The following is an 18,273-nucleotide window of genomic DNA, read 5'->3' on the forward strand; positions in this document are numbered from 1 at the left end:
ACACTGTGTCTTATAATGTTCATGTGCTGCATCAGCTGATAGTTTACATTATAGGTCTGTTAGCTTAGCTTTGTTTTCAGACTGAAAACAGCTACAGTAAAACCATAAATCACCTGTTTTCTGTATGGTCTGTGTTGTCAGTAGATGAATTTAAGATCTGTTTGGAATCAAACAAACAAGGTCAGAACTGTCACAGTTTAGTCTGTACCAAAGATGAAAGATAATAACATCCCACAATAACTTTATACTTTCATAAGCCTCAGAATCAAACTCACCTGTGTAGAAGAAACGCTGACATTTCAGCATCAAACTCCATTTGTTACATTTACAGCTGTGTCCAGTGGAGAAAATAACAACTTCTATTTATATCACTTCTTTTCTTTGACTCTAAAAGTTGTTTCTTTCTAGTTCTCATCCTCAACTTGGTCTTGGCTGCCAGAATGACTTACTACCCCCTCTAGTGGTCACATGAATTCACTTCATATCTGCACAATCCAATCACTGGCGTCTTTGGCAGAACTTCACAGCTCTTTATTCTAAACTCTGAGAATTTTAGCTCATTTTTTAAATATTTTAAGGTACAAATACTACATATAGACCTATAAATGCTTCTGGTACATTTTGATGTAAGGTCTTTTTAAGAGTTTTTTTGGTGTGAAGATGCCTGATCTTCTAAACCAGGGGTGTCAAACTCATTTTAGTTCAGGGGGCACATTCAGCCTAATTTGATCTGGAGTGGGCCAGACCAGTAAAATAATAACCTATAAATAATGGCTCCAAATTTTCTTCTTGGTTCAATGTGAAAAAAAAATTACATTCTGCCAATTGATAATCTTTGTTTTAGTGCAAAAAATAACATTAAATTCTGAAAATATTTACATTAACAACCTATTATTTAACAATAAAATGTGAATAACCTGAACAAATATGACCAACACGAAATGTCTAAAGAAAATTTAGTGCATTTTGAACAATATTCTGCCTGTTACTAAATGTTTTGTGCTTTTATAGATCCAATCTGTAATGCACATGTGTAAATGATAAGTTGCATAATATTGTTAAAAGTGCACTTATATTTCTTAAGAAATTTCAGTTTTGTCAGATTATTCACGTTTGTTTGTTTTTTTTGATAATTTGTAAATGTAAATATTTTCAATTTCATTTGTTTTTTTTTAACATTTGTAGGCATAATATAAAGTAATATTTTTTTCACATTACACCAAGAGGAAAATGTGAAGTTATTATGCTATTTTTTATTTTTTTTTGCTAGAGATTGCATTTGGTCTGTATGTAGAACCTGAACTGACACGAGTTCCACATCCTTGACTGTTAATATCTTCAGTGTAATTTTTGCACTTTGTAAATTCATTCTGTGGGCCGGATTGGAACCTTTAGTGGGCCGGTTTTGGCCTATGGGTCGCATGTTTGACACCCCTGTTCTAAACCTTGTTTTTTGTGTTTTTATTCAGGAATTAAAGAGAGTGTGTGCTGGACGCCGCCTCCAGAGGTCAACCCCAACAAGACCTGTGAATACCAGGCACTGTGTTCACGCTTCAAGGACCTGCTCACGTTACCGGGTCAGTTTAAACTCAGCCAGGTTTTCATCTGTCCTCTGGTTTTCGTGCTAAACTGATGTTTGTCTCCTCTGTCAGACGGATACTTCAGTGAAGATGTGAAATACAACCTGTGTTACTGCGAGTCCTGCCATAAGCTCCGAGGTGACGAGGCCTATTATAAGCGAGGGGAACCGCCGCGGGACTACGCCCTGCCGTTCGGATGGTGTCGCTTCGCCCTCAGGTCAGAACACTAGTCATTACAACTAGGGTCAAAGTTCATGAAATCACAGAACAGCACTTTAACATTAACAGATTCCTGGAAAAACCCCTGGTTTACTTTAGTCAACGGTGGATTGAAAACATGACATGGTCTGTAAATATGTAGTGGAAAGAAAGAAAGAACAGCCTGAATAATCTCATATAAAATCAAACTATCTGTTCATTTCCTAAAGATTAACCCTTAAAGACCTGTACCTATTTATGTGGCAACAATTTAACCTAAGTGATTTATTCCCATTTATTATTTTATCCTCTGTATTTTGCATTTTTCAGTGTGAATCATGTATTTTCTTTTTATTTAATTCACTGATCATGTAGATGCTCATTAAAGCTCAGAGTAAATTCAAAGGTTATGATATCAAAACAGAGAAAATTGATTATTTCACATTTTGACCCATTCCTGTATCTTAAAAACAATCACTTTTTTTTTTTTTTTTTTAACTTTTTTTTATTCATTAGACCTAAATTTGCTACTTTCAGTCTTGTAGACCAGAGTAGTAAAACTTCCAACTGAATGTTTCTCTTCATTTAACCTTTTTAATCGGTTTATCACCATTCATTATTTTGCATTTTTCAGTGTAAATCATGTATTTTCCGATATTTAATTCACTGATAATGTAGATGTTTATAAAAGCTCAGAGTAAATTCAAAGGTCATTATATCAAAACAGAGGAAACTGAGGAAAAAGTGACTTTTTCAGTAAAACATACATTAATTGAATATAAAGCATCTAAAACTTTTGTCATTTGTCAAGACTATATCAAACTGAGGTGAAGAACTAGATTAAACCAAAAACAGACATATTTTTCCAACTTTTACTACAATTTCTTTTAAAAATCATCTCTAAAACACTGCAATCTTACCTACAAGTTAAATGGACCATGACTTTTTTTTTTAAGTATTCAATTGAAATCCTAACCTGTAAATACCTACAACTATTTTTGTGGCAAATTCCAAACTATATTTTTCTCTAACATTTAACATTTGTAAGAGATTTTTCACTATGTACTATAATACCTCCTTAATTTAGTTTTTTAGTTTAAATCATGTATTTTCCTATATCTAATTCACTGATCATGTAGATGTTCATAAAAACTAAAAAGTAAATTCAAAGGTTGCTTTATCAGAAACAGAGAAAACGCAAGAAAAAGTGACTTTTTCAGTCAAATCTATCATTAACTGAACATAAAAACAAGTGTCTCCATCCACTGTCATTGATCCAACTCCATGGGTTTTACTGGTGAATTAATGTTGTAGAAGATGACGGTGTTTCCATGGTAACTATGGAGCCTCTGAAAGTCCAAATGGGTCATATCTGATGACCATGATGACAACAACCTGTATTTTACGTATATTGGTTGGATTAGTGGATCAACAGGTATTAAACACAAATATGCACATTAGGGATGTAACGATTACTGGTATAACGATAAACCGCGGTAAAATTGCAGACGGTTAGTATTAACTTTTAAATTCTAATTATCATGATAACTGTGTTTGATTACCGCACTTTTCCAGAGAAAACGCCTATGTAAAGATATGATTTTATGTCAAATATTTGGGTATAGTTTTAAATTATTACAATTAAAATTTTCTATACCTAATATTTGGAACCAATATTCACTTTTAAAGTCTTTGAAAAGGTTCGTTAAGCATCTGTGTGTTATTTATGCAATCAATTATATACATTTTTCATATCGGATTTTATATATATTTTTTGTGTGTTTTCTGTCCTTTTATGTTGATATAGTAGGTTAAAGTGAAAAAATAATAGACAGATGATATAGATGAAGTTGTGCTGAAAAAAAAAAACATCCCAAAAATGGGTATAGTAAACATTTGTTTATATAGTATATAAAGGCAAAATCAAAGGGACTGAAAAACAGACAAAATAGGCTCAGACCACTAAGGGTTAATATTTGAATGTTTCTGCCAACAGAAGGTACATTATGCCATTTATTTTATTTGTTTGTTTTTTTTTAAATACAACTTGGTTACATTATTTCAGTGTGTGTATTAGTACTTTTTGAACATTTTGACTACAATTTCAACAATACCGCAATAATAATGATAACCGTGATAATTTTAGTCACAATAACCGTGATATGAAATTTTCATATCGTTACATCCCTAATGCACATATTCAGTTCCGTAAGTTTTTGGACTTTAATCAAAATATTGCATCAACCGTTGAATTACAACCATTTTAACATAAGTCCTTGAATTAAAGCTGAAAGTGCACACTGCAATCACATTTGGATTGTTTTATTTTGGATCCACTGTGGTTGATAACAGAGGAAAGCCACAAAACGAATGCCATGATGTGACATTCAGTAGCTCAGACGGTAGAAATGTAGAAATAACTGAGCCAAACCTTCTCCCAGAGTCGTACTGATGTGTGTTTGTCCTGGACTAAAGACTGTGTGGACCTGTTGGTTTGTGCAGGATCAAGCCCCACTGTGAGGTTTCCAATGCACTGAAGAAGTGGCACATCGCCTACCACGGCACCAGCGTCGGATCCCTGAGGCGAACACTGGACCACAACCAGCTGCTTCCTGGTACCAGTACATCACAGCCGCAGATATCCATTATTTATGTCATCGATTATTTTGTTCGATTCAATTCAATGATTATTTGAATAGGTGAAAAAAACTAGTGAAAAAGACATGTCTGAAAATGACAGCTTTATTCCAGGACCAGCTGAAACAACAACCACAAAATGAACAGAGGTCAAAGGATATGGGAAAAATATCTATATAGAAATGACAACAGTATTAAAGTATATATAAAAAGTATCTATAAACAAACAAGTTAAATGACAGCTACAAACTATATGTTCACTGGAGTCTTCACCACATTTGGATCCAACTTACAAACAACTTAAGATACAATTTACATACAACTGACAAAAATAAGCCAAATATTTTTAATGTGTGAAAGTGATGGGTCCAATGAAAAAGTGAACATAGACATTTTCTGCTTTTTTTGTCCTCGTCTCTTCTTTTTGTGTTCATCCTGGTGTCATGTGCGTCACAATAAGCGTCTGTGTGAAACACAACTGTGGAACCAATGTTTAGCAGCAGCAAAATTAAGGACAAGAAGCTTCAATTCAGAAAAACTGTAATCAATTTTTTTTTTTTAAACCACTTCTTGTCAATTAATCGATTATTCGTTTGAGCACTAGACTCTAGAGCAGTGGTTCTCAACTGGTCTGGCTTCAGGACCCGCTATCACCCCTCAATGACAAGCCCAGACCCAAATTAATAAAAGCTGAACTTCTCAAAAGTATTTAATCAAAACATGGTTATGGAAGTAAATCTGTCCCATCAGATTTTGAATTATAGAAGCCATTGAATTTCTAGCGCTGATTTTTTTTTTGCATCGAAATTAAGTATCTGAATTTTTTTTTTTTGCACTAAAATTAAGTATCTGAATTTTTTGTCTCTGAATTCAACTATGTACATACATTTAGAATAAAAAAAAATTCAGATGCAAAAAATTCAGATCACACATCCACGCTGACTGTCTTCCTGCATTGGCGTCACTTGACCAACGTAATGTAACTCGACTTGCTGGCTGTCAGTTCGACTTAAGATAGAATCGATTGCTAATGAAATTCTTTTTTTTTTTTTTTTATTTAAAAAATAAAAATAAAATAAATGAAAAAATAAATAAATTAAAAAAAATAAATAAATAAAGAAGAATTGATTGCTTATCCTTGGTGTCCCGGATGTGTGACCTGAATTTTTTGCATCTGATTTTTTTTTACTCTAAATTTATGAATAGTTAAATTGAGAGACAAAAAATTCAGATGCTTAATTTCAGTGCAAAAAAATTTTCAATGCTAGAAATTCAATGGCTTTTATAATTCAAAATCTGATGAGACAGATGTACTTCCATACGTGGTGAGTTTTGAACCTGAGATAATACAGAATATCACAGTATGAAAACACAGAAGATAAGTTTAAGGATAAACCAAACTGACCAGCAGGTGGCGATGCTAAAGAGGGAAATATTCCCTTTAACACTAAATTAGGTGCATTTGAACAAAAACTAAAATGTGTACGGTTAAAAATTATGAGTACATTCAGTCACTTATTCAAGAATTAAACACTGAGGTTTTTGTCCTCAGTGTAAGTAAAATCATATCTGATGTGGTTGTTGTCGTACCTGAGTTTCACCATGATTTTAATTGAAATTTCTGGGTCTGTTATGCTATGAAATGTATGGTGTTAATTAGCTTTACCGCCACCTACTGTTGGGGAGTGTGAATGGAGGGCGCTTCACTCCATTAAAAAAATAAAGCACAGGATTGGTTTATTAACATTATTTTTTACCCAAACAAAGGCCTGCGACCCACGGAAAACAGGTTTATGACCCACTTTTGGGTTGCGACCCACCAGTTGAGAATGCTCTAGAGAAGAGCCAACGCTCACACGTTTATGACTCTTGGGTTGAATATATGAAGGTCAGATCATCTAATCCACGTGTCCACCTGCAGGGACATCGTCCGTCTTCTCAGTGTCTCCCCTGAAGGCCGAGGGACCCAACGGATACAGTGAACCGGAGGAGAACAGCGCCCCCGGCAGGGAGGTCCCCAGGGTGCGGCTGTCACCCACCATGCGCTACTCCGGCCTGGAGACCTTCGCCCCCAAAGTGCAGTAAGTTCATGTGACGCAGAGAAACGCTGACACTGAACAGCCAGATGGGATCAAAAAGTAGAATTCACACACTATCACAGTTCATGTGTTTAGATTATGGTTTGTAGATTCGACAACATTTTATAGAGCTGCATAAGTTTATTGAGTAAGTCATAAGAAACTATATGTCAAAAACTACACTTACCTTAAATTTCACCTCATTTCTAGACACTATTTAGAGACGCAGTGCCCTCTAGTGGAGAGAAGAAGAACTGCTTTTAGAATCAGATCAGTGACTCCAAACATCAGAGCAGAGAATGAAAGGGTTAAAACCTGAGGAGTTTTCATTGTTGATTAATCAGACAGTTGTTTGACTCATAAAATGTCTGAAAATAGAGAAAAGTGTCTTCTCCCAAACAAAATAAACAAAATAAAGATGACGTCCTGAAATTTCAAAAAGGAAAGAACGTTGGAAATAATGACATTCAGGAGGCTGCAATTTATTCACTATTTTAAAAATTGATGAATTTGTTAGAGTGAGTAACTTTTTAGTTGATTAATTTAGTATCAACAAGTAATTGATTAATCATTAAAGTAATGAACCAACTGTTCGGATGTGAAGTGAATAGAAAAAATGTCAGAGGATGTGAAAACCCAATAATTAACTGTTCCCACATTCATGAAAAACTGAAAAAATTAAATTTTCCAAATCAGGAAAAGTCATGAAGTGAAGTTTAATGTAATGAAACGAACAAAATAAGAGATGTTTTTATTTGACTAAAACTATTCATTTTTGAAGTTTTTCAAGTCAAATGTATCAAAGTTATCTCATGACACTTTACATTTAGAGCTGGTCTAAACCAGACGCTTATGCCATGCAGTGTTTTTTAATCAGTGCTAATTAGCTAGCAAGCTAAGCTAATTGTCTTTAATTTTAAGTATCTTTGTAACAGAAGCAAACATTAGCATTAATGACGTAAAAGAAGCAAAAAATATTTAGTGAGTGACCTAGTCACTGGTTTCAGATATACTGAAAATTTTTAAATAGTAATAAAATATTTCTTAGTCAAATTAGCAAACATTAATTAATGAGCTACATGTAGATACTGTAGACGCTAACACTGGTTAGGTAGTTAAGTTTAGTTAATGTGGACTTAAAAGAAGTAAAGATGTAATAAATAGTTGTAAATAAATATTTTTGTACTTTTTTTTCAATCTAATTATACAACATTAGCTACTGAGTTAAATTTAGGTGATGTTAGTTAATGATGCAACACAATTCACAAAATAAAAAAGCCAGTAATTTTCATTTATGGCTAAAATAATTTCATTTTTGCGTAATTTTAAATTATTTTAACAGTTACATCTTATAAAGCTACATGAATTTAGGTTAAAATATTTATATTTTATAAAAAAGATTAAATTGTCTTTTTGACGCTTGTTTGAGGGTTGAACAGAATTTTCATACAATAATTTACTAGAATAAACAAAGAACTTTTGTTATTGATCAATGAAAAGCTGGGTTTTCTTTGTAAATGTGAATTAAAACTCTAAAACTGTAACTGAACGTTTCTTTGTCCGGTGCAGATTTCGAGACCCCCGTTCTCATCGCTGCCACCAGGCCCAGGTGGGCTTCCAGGTCTGTGTACGTCCGGGCTCCTATAAGGTGGGACCCCAGACCCTGGGCCCCAGCGAGACTCTGGACCCTCGCTTCAGCAACTCGGAGATCGAGTGGATCACCAAGGAGCAGGGGGGGACGCTGCTGTACGGGCTGCTGATCCGGGTCGAGTGACGCCGACCGGGGGCAGGGGGTGGGGTGGGGGGGACACCCTTTTACTGAACAAACTCAACCAAATCCAACCCCTGCCTTGAGCGACAGACTCCTCTGGATCAGCTGATCCCACTGTGGATTGTCGAGCATTAATCTTCTTGTTGTTTTGGTTCTTTTTTGTCGTTTGCTCTCAGACTCTGATCGGGCGAAGCTCCGGCAGTTTCAAAGAAGAACAGACAAACAGACACTGCCTGCACTTTATGTTTTGGACACTCGTGGGCGATTTTTAACCTTCTAATCGACACGACACGTTTGTTCATTAGCTACAGTTTTTGGGTTTTTTGTCTCCAGCTTCTTTTCTGGACCTTTTTGGCATTTCTTATTTTAACACTTCTCACCTCGGCTTTTTGTTTTGTTTTTGTTTTTAGGAGGGGGGGTAACTTTTGTTCCACCCCCTGCCAACCTGCACGTTAGCTCACTGATAAAGACTGAAACGCGGGTCAAAAAAAAAAAAAAGTGGTAATGTTTTCACAAAACTATAAAGACACTTGAAGAATGAATCCCAGAGTGTCTTGTGATCGTAAAACTGGAGGAAGAGAAATGTTTACACATGTTCCACTGTTTGTCCTGTTGGTGTCACCGCTTCCACATCGTCAGTCCTGTTGGCATTTTTGTTCAGCCGACGTCTGATCCAAAAGAATAACACTCAGCAAGATGAAGCTGGAACCATTTACAAACACGCACCTTTTCGTTCATTTCCCACCACAAATGGGATGTTTCGGATATGTTCTGTTCTCCTTGTGGGTTGTTGATCCACCTCCTGCTTCTGGTTGAGCATTTACAGCGTCAGGTTTTTTTAAGTGGGATTGTACGAGGTTTTTATCTATTGTTACCGTTTCAACACTTGATTTAATCATGGGTGAAAATGAGGCTTCTTTCAGTTTGACTTTAATCCTATCAGTATTTATAATTATTTATAAGATTTACAGGAAATGGATTTAGTTGCAACAAAAAATGATTCATGTTTATTTTTTAATCAGTGAAATCAACCTCCTGAGCTACTTAGCAGCAAGATAGACTTTGGTTTTAGTAATAAAATATGATCCATTTGTTTTACATCAAATGTTAGCCCACAATAACCGGTGAATAAATTTAGCTCCAGTTGGCTAGCAACACAACAGCCGCTAACAGTAGCTTGCTGTTTAAATTTAGCAAATGTTAGCTTTGGTTGAAAATAAGCAAACATGTTTTTGAGCCAACTATTGGTTTTAGTATTTCCAAAAAACATTTTTTTGGTATTGAGAAATGTTTTTTTCCCCAGTCACATCAGCTAACATTAAACAATGGGCTAAATTTACCTAAAGTAGTGAAGTAACAGCAGATAGTACGTTCACTTTGGCTGATGTTAGTTAAGGATGTAATGCGCTGGCTAATATTTGCTAGCACGTTAAATTTAGCTGACGTTAGCTAAAGATGTACAAGAAACAAACATTATGTAGTGAGTTAATCTTTGGATTTAGCTGTAACAATTCTTTTTTTTTTTTTTTTAAAGTCCAATCATTAGCTAACCAGCTACATTTAATTTTATGATGAACCATACCTGGTGACAAAACCTAAAAGCAGCTGATGTTAGCTAGGGAGTTAAAAATGTTACTTTTGGTTTTAGTCGGAACAGAATGTATTTGATGAAAAGGAATCATGTTTTTAGACAAACTGTTTTGAGGGAAAGTTTACATTAAAATATCAAGAGTTGAGACTTTTGAATGGTGTTACTGTCCAGAGTTTTACTTAAGGAAAACGTGACTAATGTTTCATTAGTGCCACATATTTGACTTTAAACTTTTACATCAGATGTTTCTACTGATACTAAATTTGCTTGTGTTGAACTGCATCTGACGATCCACCTCCAAAAACAAAACTGTATCTGTTCAAGTGTCTAAACTACAGTTCTGTCCTCAGTTTTCCAACTGACTGTGGATCAGTGCCTCATAATCCCACTTAAATAACCCAGACCGTCTTTTCCAGTGTTCTTCCCCATACACTCGTGTCTCCTCCGTCGTTTACGGTCCATCCGTCAGTTTGTCGCCTGGCGCCGGCGTTTACATGTGAATGTTCTTTACTTAGGGCTCTGCTCTTTTACTTTGGACGGACGTCATCGGTTTACATCGACCACCTTTATACAAAAGCTTTTATTTCATCCAAAAACATCCACAGTGATTGATTGTACATGAACAGCTTTCCAAAGCTTTTTTTTTTGTTTTTTCTTGTTGATCCTGTTGCCAATCTGACAAACCCACAACCGTAAAGGAAACCCCCACATTTTTCAACCGCTGTGATCAAACCGACTTGCGGTTTGGCGAAGGAAAACTTCCAATCAAAAAATGTGAAAAATAAACTCTCAATGGGTTATTTACAGCCCAGTGCTGCTTTGTACTATTTAATTTGTACTGTTTGTTTTTTTTTTCTTTCTGTATGTTGCATTGTACAGGCTGTTACATAACAAATCATATCGTCCTGATTTATAAAAAATACAAATAAACTGACAGACAGTATGCACAGAAGGACGGCTGACATTTGGCTTTTTTCAAGTGGTTTCAGATTTTATTTAAAGTAGGAAAAAAGTCCGGTCACTGACATGTTATTGCAGTGTTGCATACTTCCTCAGTCACACCTCAAAACGCTGTAGACTAATATTTACTTATTAAGGCCAATAGTGGGTGTTTTCAGAGTTTGTATAGAAATATCGGCTCCGTCCTGCCATTTAACAGTAAACACATGAATGAACTCAGAAATGCAGTGGCGAACAAAGAGTTACATGAACGACTGTTGGACGAAACAGAAATCTGCTGGATGATCTTTTTTTTTTGTTGCATAGTCAGGTTTCGATATAATTTCATTACTAAGCTTTAAAGCGACGTTTCTGCTTCAGCTTTTAGACCCTGAGTTTCCTCTTTTTGTCTTTTTCTAACATCTGGATTCTAATTGTTTGTTTCCCAGTCGAGTGTCAATTAAACTGAATCTGGGCCACGTTTTGGTTCAACATCATCATCTAAAAAGGTCTGACTTATCTGAATAAATGTCCAAAATTAACATGGTGTAAGCTACAAACTGAAAACCAAAGTGCAGATGGTCAAGGAGTTTGTTTTTACGGGGTCGTATTTAAAGCAGCATCGTGTTCATGTCAACACAAATCAAGTGTTTTTCAAAGAGACTCAGTTAACGACGGTACATTGCGACGTTTTAGGTGAAACTTTTTCTTTTAACGATGTAGGGAAGGACGACGATGGTTCTGAAGGAAAAAAAAACTCAATTTACAAGATAAATGTCAAATTAAAAAGAAATTAGTTATTTACTTTGTAAATGTATGACTAGTCTCAGAATCAGTTTTTTCTCCTTAATTTTTACATTTTGTTTCATTAATTTTCACAGTGTTTCTTAGAAATTTATGATATACTTTTTTACCTGAAAATTTATCACATTAAGTTTTATTTTTTTCACTGGAAAATACAAGATGATCTGAATGTAAATCTATGATGTTTTATCACATTAACCAGTGAGAATCAGCTTTTTCTTGTAGATTTGTGGCTTTAATCTTGAGATACTTTTTTTTCTCAAATTTACAACTTAAATCTCAGATCATTTCAGAGTTTTTTTTAAAATTCATTTTAGATTTTTGTTTCAAATATGACTAACTTAGATTTTTTTTTAATCTACAAGGTTTTTTTCAAAGCACATTTCTAAGTTTAATTTCAGAATATTTAAGTTTTGTTGTAAATTTATCTCTCATCTCAGTATATTTTTCTGAGATGATTTCTGAGAGATTTCAATTTCTTAAAATTTGTCAGTGTCTCAAATTTACTTTAAATTAGTATCAAATATACTATTTTTTTTTCATAAATACATAAAATTTGCAACTTGAAAACTTAATTTTTTCTCTGATCTTAATTGATGACTTTATTCTCAGTATGTCCAAGTTGTCTCAAATTTAATGTGTATATATATATATATATATATATATATATATATATATATATATATATATATATATATATATATATATATTTTTTTTTTTTTTAAGTGCATACATAACTTAAACCTCAGAATGAAAGATTTTTTTTGTTATTTCTTGCTGTATTCCGAACATCGCCTGTAAAAACCTGTTTTGTTTCACCTTACGTCTCGATGCGCCATCGTTTGCCTGAGCTCAGATCAGCTGAAAACAGAAACAAACGGACAAAGACGATGGAAAAGTTTGGTTCAGCTTCATTCAGATATACATTTTAACTTCCACACACACTCACGCATACGTACAGTCTTCCAAGTATGCCCGAAACCAACAAAAAAATCCCACACAATTTAAAAAAATAGCGAAAAGTTCTTTGTACACGTACACATTACAACTGGTAACATGTTTGTCAAACCCTGACGAACAGCATTCACTCCCAACGTAAGGTTGAAGCATCAAGCTACAGTGAGTGCTTTTATAAAAACGCATGATCACAGTAGTTCAAATAAAATATCTCCTTCTGGAATAAATAAATAGTTGAGACAAAACGACCTTCGTTACAAACACTCGGCGCAGGACTTCCACATGTTTTGATTCATCGGAATTAAGAAAAGAAAACGAAAAAGCCTCCAGAAAAGTCGACTACAGCAGCTGTTTTACTTCCAGCTCCGAAATAAATAAAACGGGGATCTACAAACGGACACGGCGAGCCCAGGGAAACCTTAGAAAAGCACGAAGAAGAACCGAAAAACAGGTCGACGCACTCTTCTCTCACAGTAAAACACAAGGATCCCGTGTGGGAAAGTCCTGCGAGCTACCGTACCTTGAATACACGACCCCCACCTCCCTGGAAACCCCGTCCTCCGTGCTCTCTGTCCACTTCTTGACTCGTAAGCGTTGAAACATTTCCCACGTACCGCGGCGATGGGATAATTGGGGAGGGTTTGGCAGTCAGCGAGGAGAAGGACAGTTTGTGAAATGTTTCGGGACGGTGACGATGATGAAGAGAGCACTCGGCGTCCTTTTATTTTCTCAGGGAAACGGAGGCAGAGGTACTAAGTAGAGACAGATGAGGAAAAAAGAAGGGACAGTTCTCCCAGAATTCATTGCGGCTGATCGTGGGAGGAAGGTCGAGGGAGTTTTACAGAGAAAGAGACGAAAGGAGGTCGCGAAGGAGGAAGAAGGAAGGAAGGCGAGCAGCAATTTGATTCGAGATGTTTTTTCTCGTCGTCTACATTACAGAAGTTCTGGTTTGTCCTCCAGTTGAGTGACTTCAGAACTTCTTGGGGCCCCAGGCCGACGTCTGCTTCGGGGCCACGCCCGTCCCGAATGTGGGGAAGTCCTCGGCACTGCTCATGTCTGGAGCCTGAACCAGAAAAACACTTCGATTAACCCATACATACTCAAACAGCAACCAAAAGCAACTACTCATGTAAACTGTTTAATATCTGTTGATCCATTAATCCTATCAAAACATGAAAATAACTGGTGCAAAATGAAGTTTATCCTTTTTTCATAGACATCAGATATGACCCATTTGGACGTTCAGAGGCTCATTAGTGAATGTGACATGAATGTGTCTTGTTTTTCTGTCATTTGTGCAGAACTTTACTTTTATCCATTGACTGTGGAAACCAGTGCAGAGTCATGAGCAGGAACCATCTTTTATCAGTTGTATCTTGTTAATACAGTGAAACTTCTAAGTCATAAGACCAGCATCACTTCTCTGCATCATCAAGGTTTTCCACTGCGAGTAACTAAATATTTGGTGGATCTGATGAAATGTCCTAGAATTATTTTTTATCTATACAGGTTCAATGAGGAACACTGGGTCCCACCTTATTCCCTGCTGCGTTCCAGGGTGCGTCCCGGACCACAAAGCCCTTTGCTGGACCGCCGCTGTCGTCAGCTCCGCCCACTCCACCCGGCCCTCCTCCGTACCGCGACGGAGGCTTCATATAAGCTGCCAACGTCTCCGTCTCTGTCACACTGAGCATCTGAGGAAAAGAAAAGGAAACCAGAAAGCCAAGATTATGACCTCGCTTTCTGCTTTTTCAGAAGGGTCTCATCTATATTCAAGGTCAAGTTTGTTTATATAATACATTTAAAACAACGCAAAGTGCTGAACAAAATAAGTGCAATACGTGCAATTTTAACAGTATTATGCCTCAGTTTGTCATTTACACATGTGCATTACAACTGACAATAGATACACAAAACATTTAGTAAAAGGCTTACACTTCTCTCAAGACATTTCATCTTATTCACATTTTTTATGAAAGAATAGTTTGTAAATATAAAATTTTCATGTAATTTTACTTTTTTACAGCAAAACAAAGAGAACATATTTTTAGTTTAGTTTTACTTTGTAAATGTAAACATTTTCATCATAATTTTTACAAACTATCCTTTGACAATAAAATGTGAATAATCTAATCAACCTGTAATGTCTTAAGAAAAATAAGTGCAATTTTAACAATATTCTGACTGTTCCTAAATGCTTTGTGTATTTGTAGATCCACAATTCTAATGTACGTGTAAATGATAAACACATATTGTTAAAATTGCACATTTACTTTTTTGCACTAAAACAACAAAAAAGCTGTATTTATGTCTTTGTTATGATGCTGTTCTGTTTTTTACTGATCTAAAATGAGTTTGTCTGTGCTCTATATTTGCATGGATGAATGGAGGAGGTTTTATTACAGACTGATACTTATGGCGCGTTTCCACAACGTGGTATCGGCTCGACTCGACCTTTTTGCATTTCCATTACGAAAAAAAGGACCTGGAATCTGGTACCCAGTACTAGTTTTTTGGTGTCACCCCCGCCGAGGTTCCAGCATGGGGGACCAGACACTAAAATGTGACATGTAAACACTGCAGACCACTGATTGGTCAGAGTTGTCTCTGTGACCCGCTGTTTTACAAAAAAACAGATGAGAAAGTTTACAGTAAATATAGCGGTAGGTTAATCCACATGAGGACAGCCTGAAAAACTACACCATTCAGTCAGGAGATTCAGTCTTTGGTGGCCGACGTAAAAATTCAGCATGAGCTTGATGAGACAACATGCAACGAGTGTGTTTATCAGCAACTCTCTGAGCAGGCGACACGGAAGTAACGCACCACATCGCTATGACGTCCAGGTACTGTAAAGTGGGTAGTATTCTGTAATGGAAATGGTCTCCAGGAATAGGACCTGGTACCCAAGTTGAGTCGAGCGGGTTACACTTAGTGGAAATGCGGCAATAGATGAGGGTTATAGACTGACATATTCCTCTTCCAGGTTGAGCAGGTGGTCGATGGCGTTGTCCACGGTCTCTGGAAGCCCCGTCACTGTCACCTTGTCGGGTTCGTCGGAGCCCGGCTGAGGGAACCTGATGTCCACCTGAACCAGAACAGACACCACAACAGGCTGATCAGACAAAGGTCAAATGATGTGACATGATAAACCTGCACTGGGTGTTCCGGTCTGACCTTGAACTCCTCCATCAGTTTGCGGATGGCCTTCCCGCGGGCACCGATGATGCGGGCGTGGGTCCGAGGATCGAGGTGGACGTCCTGGCTCACCATCTCCTGGAGCTCGGCCACCAGCTGCTGGATGGACTGACGCGCCTCCTCCACGTTACGTTCATACCCCGAAATCACGATCAGGTCCTGGAGGAGGTTAAAGAGGGACCACAGTGGGAGGATGTGCATGAAAGTAAAACAGACGATTCTTAGGCAAACTTTATTATTCCACAAGGAAAATTACTGGGTCACAATAGCTCAGCTGCATACAGAAGCGTATTGCATTCACTTGAGAAAAAAAAAAGAAAAAAAAAAGAAAAAAATCGGCTCTTTTTCTCAATTATCTCATTAAGACAGAAAAACAGCCGATTTTTTATTTTTTCATGTCAATGCAATACGCTTCTGTAGTTGCATACTAGCAAAAAAGCAAAAAAAAAAAAAAGAAATTAAGTGTGAAGAGATAAAAGCAATAAATAATATAAATAGAACACACTAATAAGACAGAAAAAAATACAAGATTTGCATATGTACAAATCCACAGGAAATGGAAGTAAATATACACTATATACATGTTTTAAAAAATTCACTGTAACGCCTGAAATGTAAACGTTCATGTATCAGGTGCAGTGTCCGAATATATACAATTATTAAGCCTTCGGGAACCCTGGGGATATTTTTGTCCATTTTTGACATTTTTCTGCTTTCATTTTCTGATCATGATGTCTGTGTTACAGTTTGGTATGAACTTCTGCAGAATGTTTTTTTTTGTTTTTTACATATGTTTTAATCTAATGTCAGTTACTCTTACAGGTCCATTACGTACACGCAAAAAAATGCTATAAAATCATCAACTTTTTTTCTGCTTTGTTTGTGCATAAATATCATAAACTGCTCAAAACAGGATTTTAACCCTTGGATTTAACCCTTGGATATGTGATGCCACTTGTTCTATTAAAAAAAAAAAAAAAAAACAACACAAATATGATATTTTCCACATAATACATGTTGGACGGATGTGTCATTGTTTTATATCTTGGACGTATCAAATATTAATTAATAACACTGATTTCACTGTATCACTAGTTTTTATGTGAGATTAAAAAATGTGGTTTCAATGTAAGTCAATTAGTCTTTTTTTGACATGGGGGTCCTGCACTGAACAAAAACTACTAATGCAATGAAATCAGTGTTATTGTTCATCTTTGACATGTCCAATATCTCCCCACCATGTATTATATGGAAAATCTCATAGTTTGTGGGTTTTTTTTTTTTTTTTTTAATTAAACAAGTGGCATCATGTATTCATACTGGCATTTAAAGTAATAAAATCTTGAAAATTATTGAGCAATTGGTAGTTTTGAGCAGAGCTGAAGTGGTTTAAGAGATTAAGAGTAGAATATTGTTAAAACAAGCGAACTATGCTTTTAGAAAAAATGTGAATAATGGAAACAAATATGAACAACCTGAAGTCTTCAGAGAAATAAGAACAATTTAATAATATTCTGCCTGTTCCTAAATGTTTTGTGTATTTGTAGATCCACTGTGATCTGTAAGTGATAAACTGAGGTAGAATATTGTTACAATTGCACTTATTTTTCTTTTAAAATTTCAGGTTGTTCATATTATTCACTTTTTTTTTAAAGGACAGGAAGTAAATATAAACATCTTCATTCTGTAATTTTACTTTTTCCACTAAAACAGACAAAAGTTTAATGTTGACATTATTTATGGGTCATTATGTTATTATTTTTCTGGTCTGACTCACTTTAGATCATACTAGTCTGAATGTGGAACCTGAATTAATATGATTTTGACACCCATAGTTTAGACGATCAGCCACTTTTCTCATGCTTGTGACACATCATAAAACTGAACCAGACCAGACAGTTTCAGACATAAACTCTGGTCCTGATGTGTGAATGGAATAAAGGATGAGTTCAGTCCAAAGCTCTGACCTGCTGCTCGTCTCCTTTGTCGGGGAACTGGATGCTGACGTCGTGGTCTTTTCTGATCTGAGAAATAACCGCTCCTTTACGACCGATGATCTTCGGATGAAACTTTGGATCCACGGACATGGTCACCTTGAAGCTGCGTAGAGCCTGAGAGGAGACGATGGAGACATGATTATTATGGAACACATCTATACATTGATCTGAAACAAAGGAGGTGATGAGGAGGGACAGGAAATAATACGAATTTAGCGATTCTCATTGGATTATTGAATAAACTGTTGTACAAATAGCTTTGTTTGTATGAACTCTTTAATGTCAAACATCCACTAACATTTATGACTGGAACTAAACCCTGCTTGTCTCTGTCTCATCTTGTCTTTATGTAATGCTAGTATGTTGTCCTTCACTTGTCATGTTCTGTTTTGCATTACTCAATTTAAAAAAAAAAAAAAAAGAAAGAAAAAAGTAAATTACATATAGAAAAATAACAAAAAAAAAGGATTGGAACTAGGGTTATAAAGGGGTAGTTAAAGGAGTGAAATATGAGTAACAGAAA

The 18,273-nt window shown here is 35.8% G+C and overlaps 2 protein-coding genes across 5 annotated transcripts in view; one reads left to right on the forward strand and one right to left on the reverse strand.

Annotated features, from left to right (window-relative positions):
• neurl4 (neuralized E3 ubiquitin protein ligase 4) overlaps positions 1-11,705 on the forward strand; it is a 39,057-nt gene extending 27,352 nt beyond the window's left edge. For all 4 annotated transcript variants that reach the window (XM_030161833.1, XM_030161834.1, XM_030161835.1 and 1 more), the window contains exons 25-29: positions 1,470-1,577; positions 1,653-1,797; positions 4,281-4,393; positions 6,337-6,496; positions 8,063-11,705. In XM_030161833.1, coding sequence (XP_030017693.1) covers positions 1,470-1,577; positions 1,653-1,797; positions 4,281-4,393; positions 6,337-6,496; positions 8,063-8,267 — 731 coding nt within the window. In that variant the 3' untranslated portion in view covers positions 8,268-11,705. The remainder of the gene's footprint in view (positions 1-1,469; positions 1,578-1,652; positions 1,798-4,280; positions 4,394-6,336; positions 6,497-8,062) is intronic.
• A 783-nt stretch (positions 11,706-12,488) lies between these two features.
• The window catches only part of hdlbpb (high density lipoprotein binding protein b), a 42,803-nt gene continuing 37,018 nt past the window's right edge, over positions 12,489-18,273 (reverse strand). The window contains exons 24-28 of the mRNA XM_030161839.1: positions 17,721-17,864; positions 15,733-15,912; positions 15,527-15,643; positions 14,091-14,249; positions 12,489-13,618 (exon numbers count right to left, since the gene is read on the reverse strand). Of these exons, the coding sequence (XP_030017699.1) occupies positions 13,526-13,618; positions 14,091-14,249; positions 15,527-15,643; positions 15,733-15,912; positions 17,721-17,864 (693 nt within the window). The 3' untranslated portion in view covers positions 12,489-13,525. The remainder of the gene's footprint in view (positions 13,619-14,090; positions 14,250-15,526; positions 15,644-15,732; positions 15,913-17,720; positions 17,865-18,273) is intronic.

The sequence above is a fragment of the Sphaeramia orbicularis genome, chromosome 18 (assembly GCF_902148855.1).
Source record: "Sphaeramia orbicularis chromosome 18, fSphaOr1.1, whole genome shotgun sequence".
NCBI lineage: Eukaryota > Metazoa > Chordata > Actinopteri > Kurtiformes > Apogonidae > Sphaeramia > Sphaeramia orbicularis.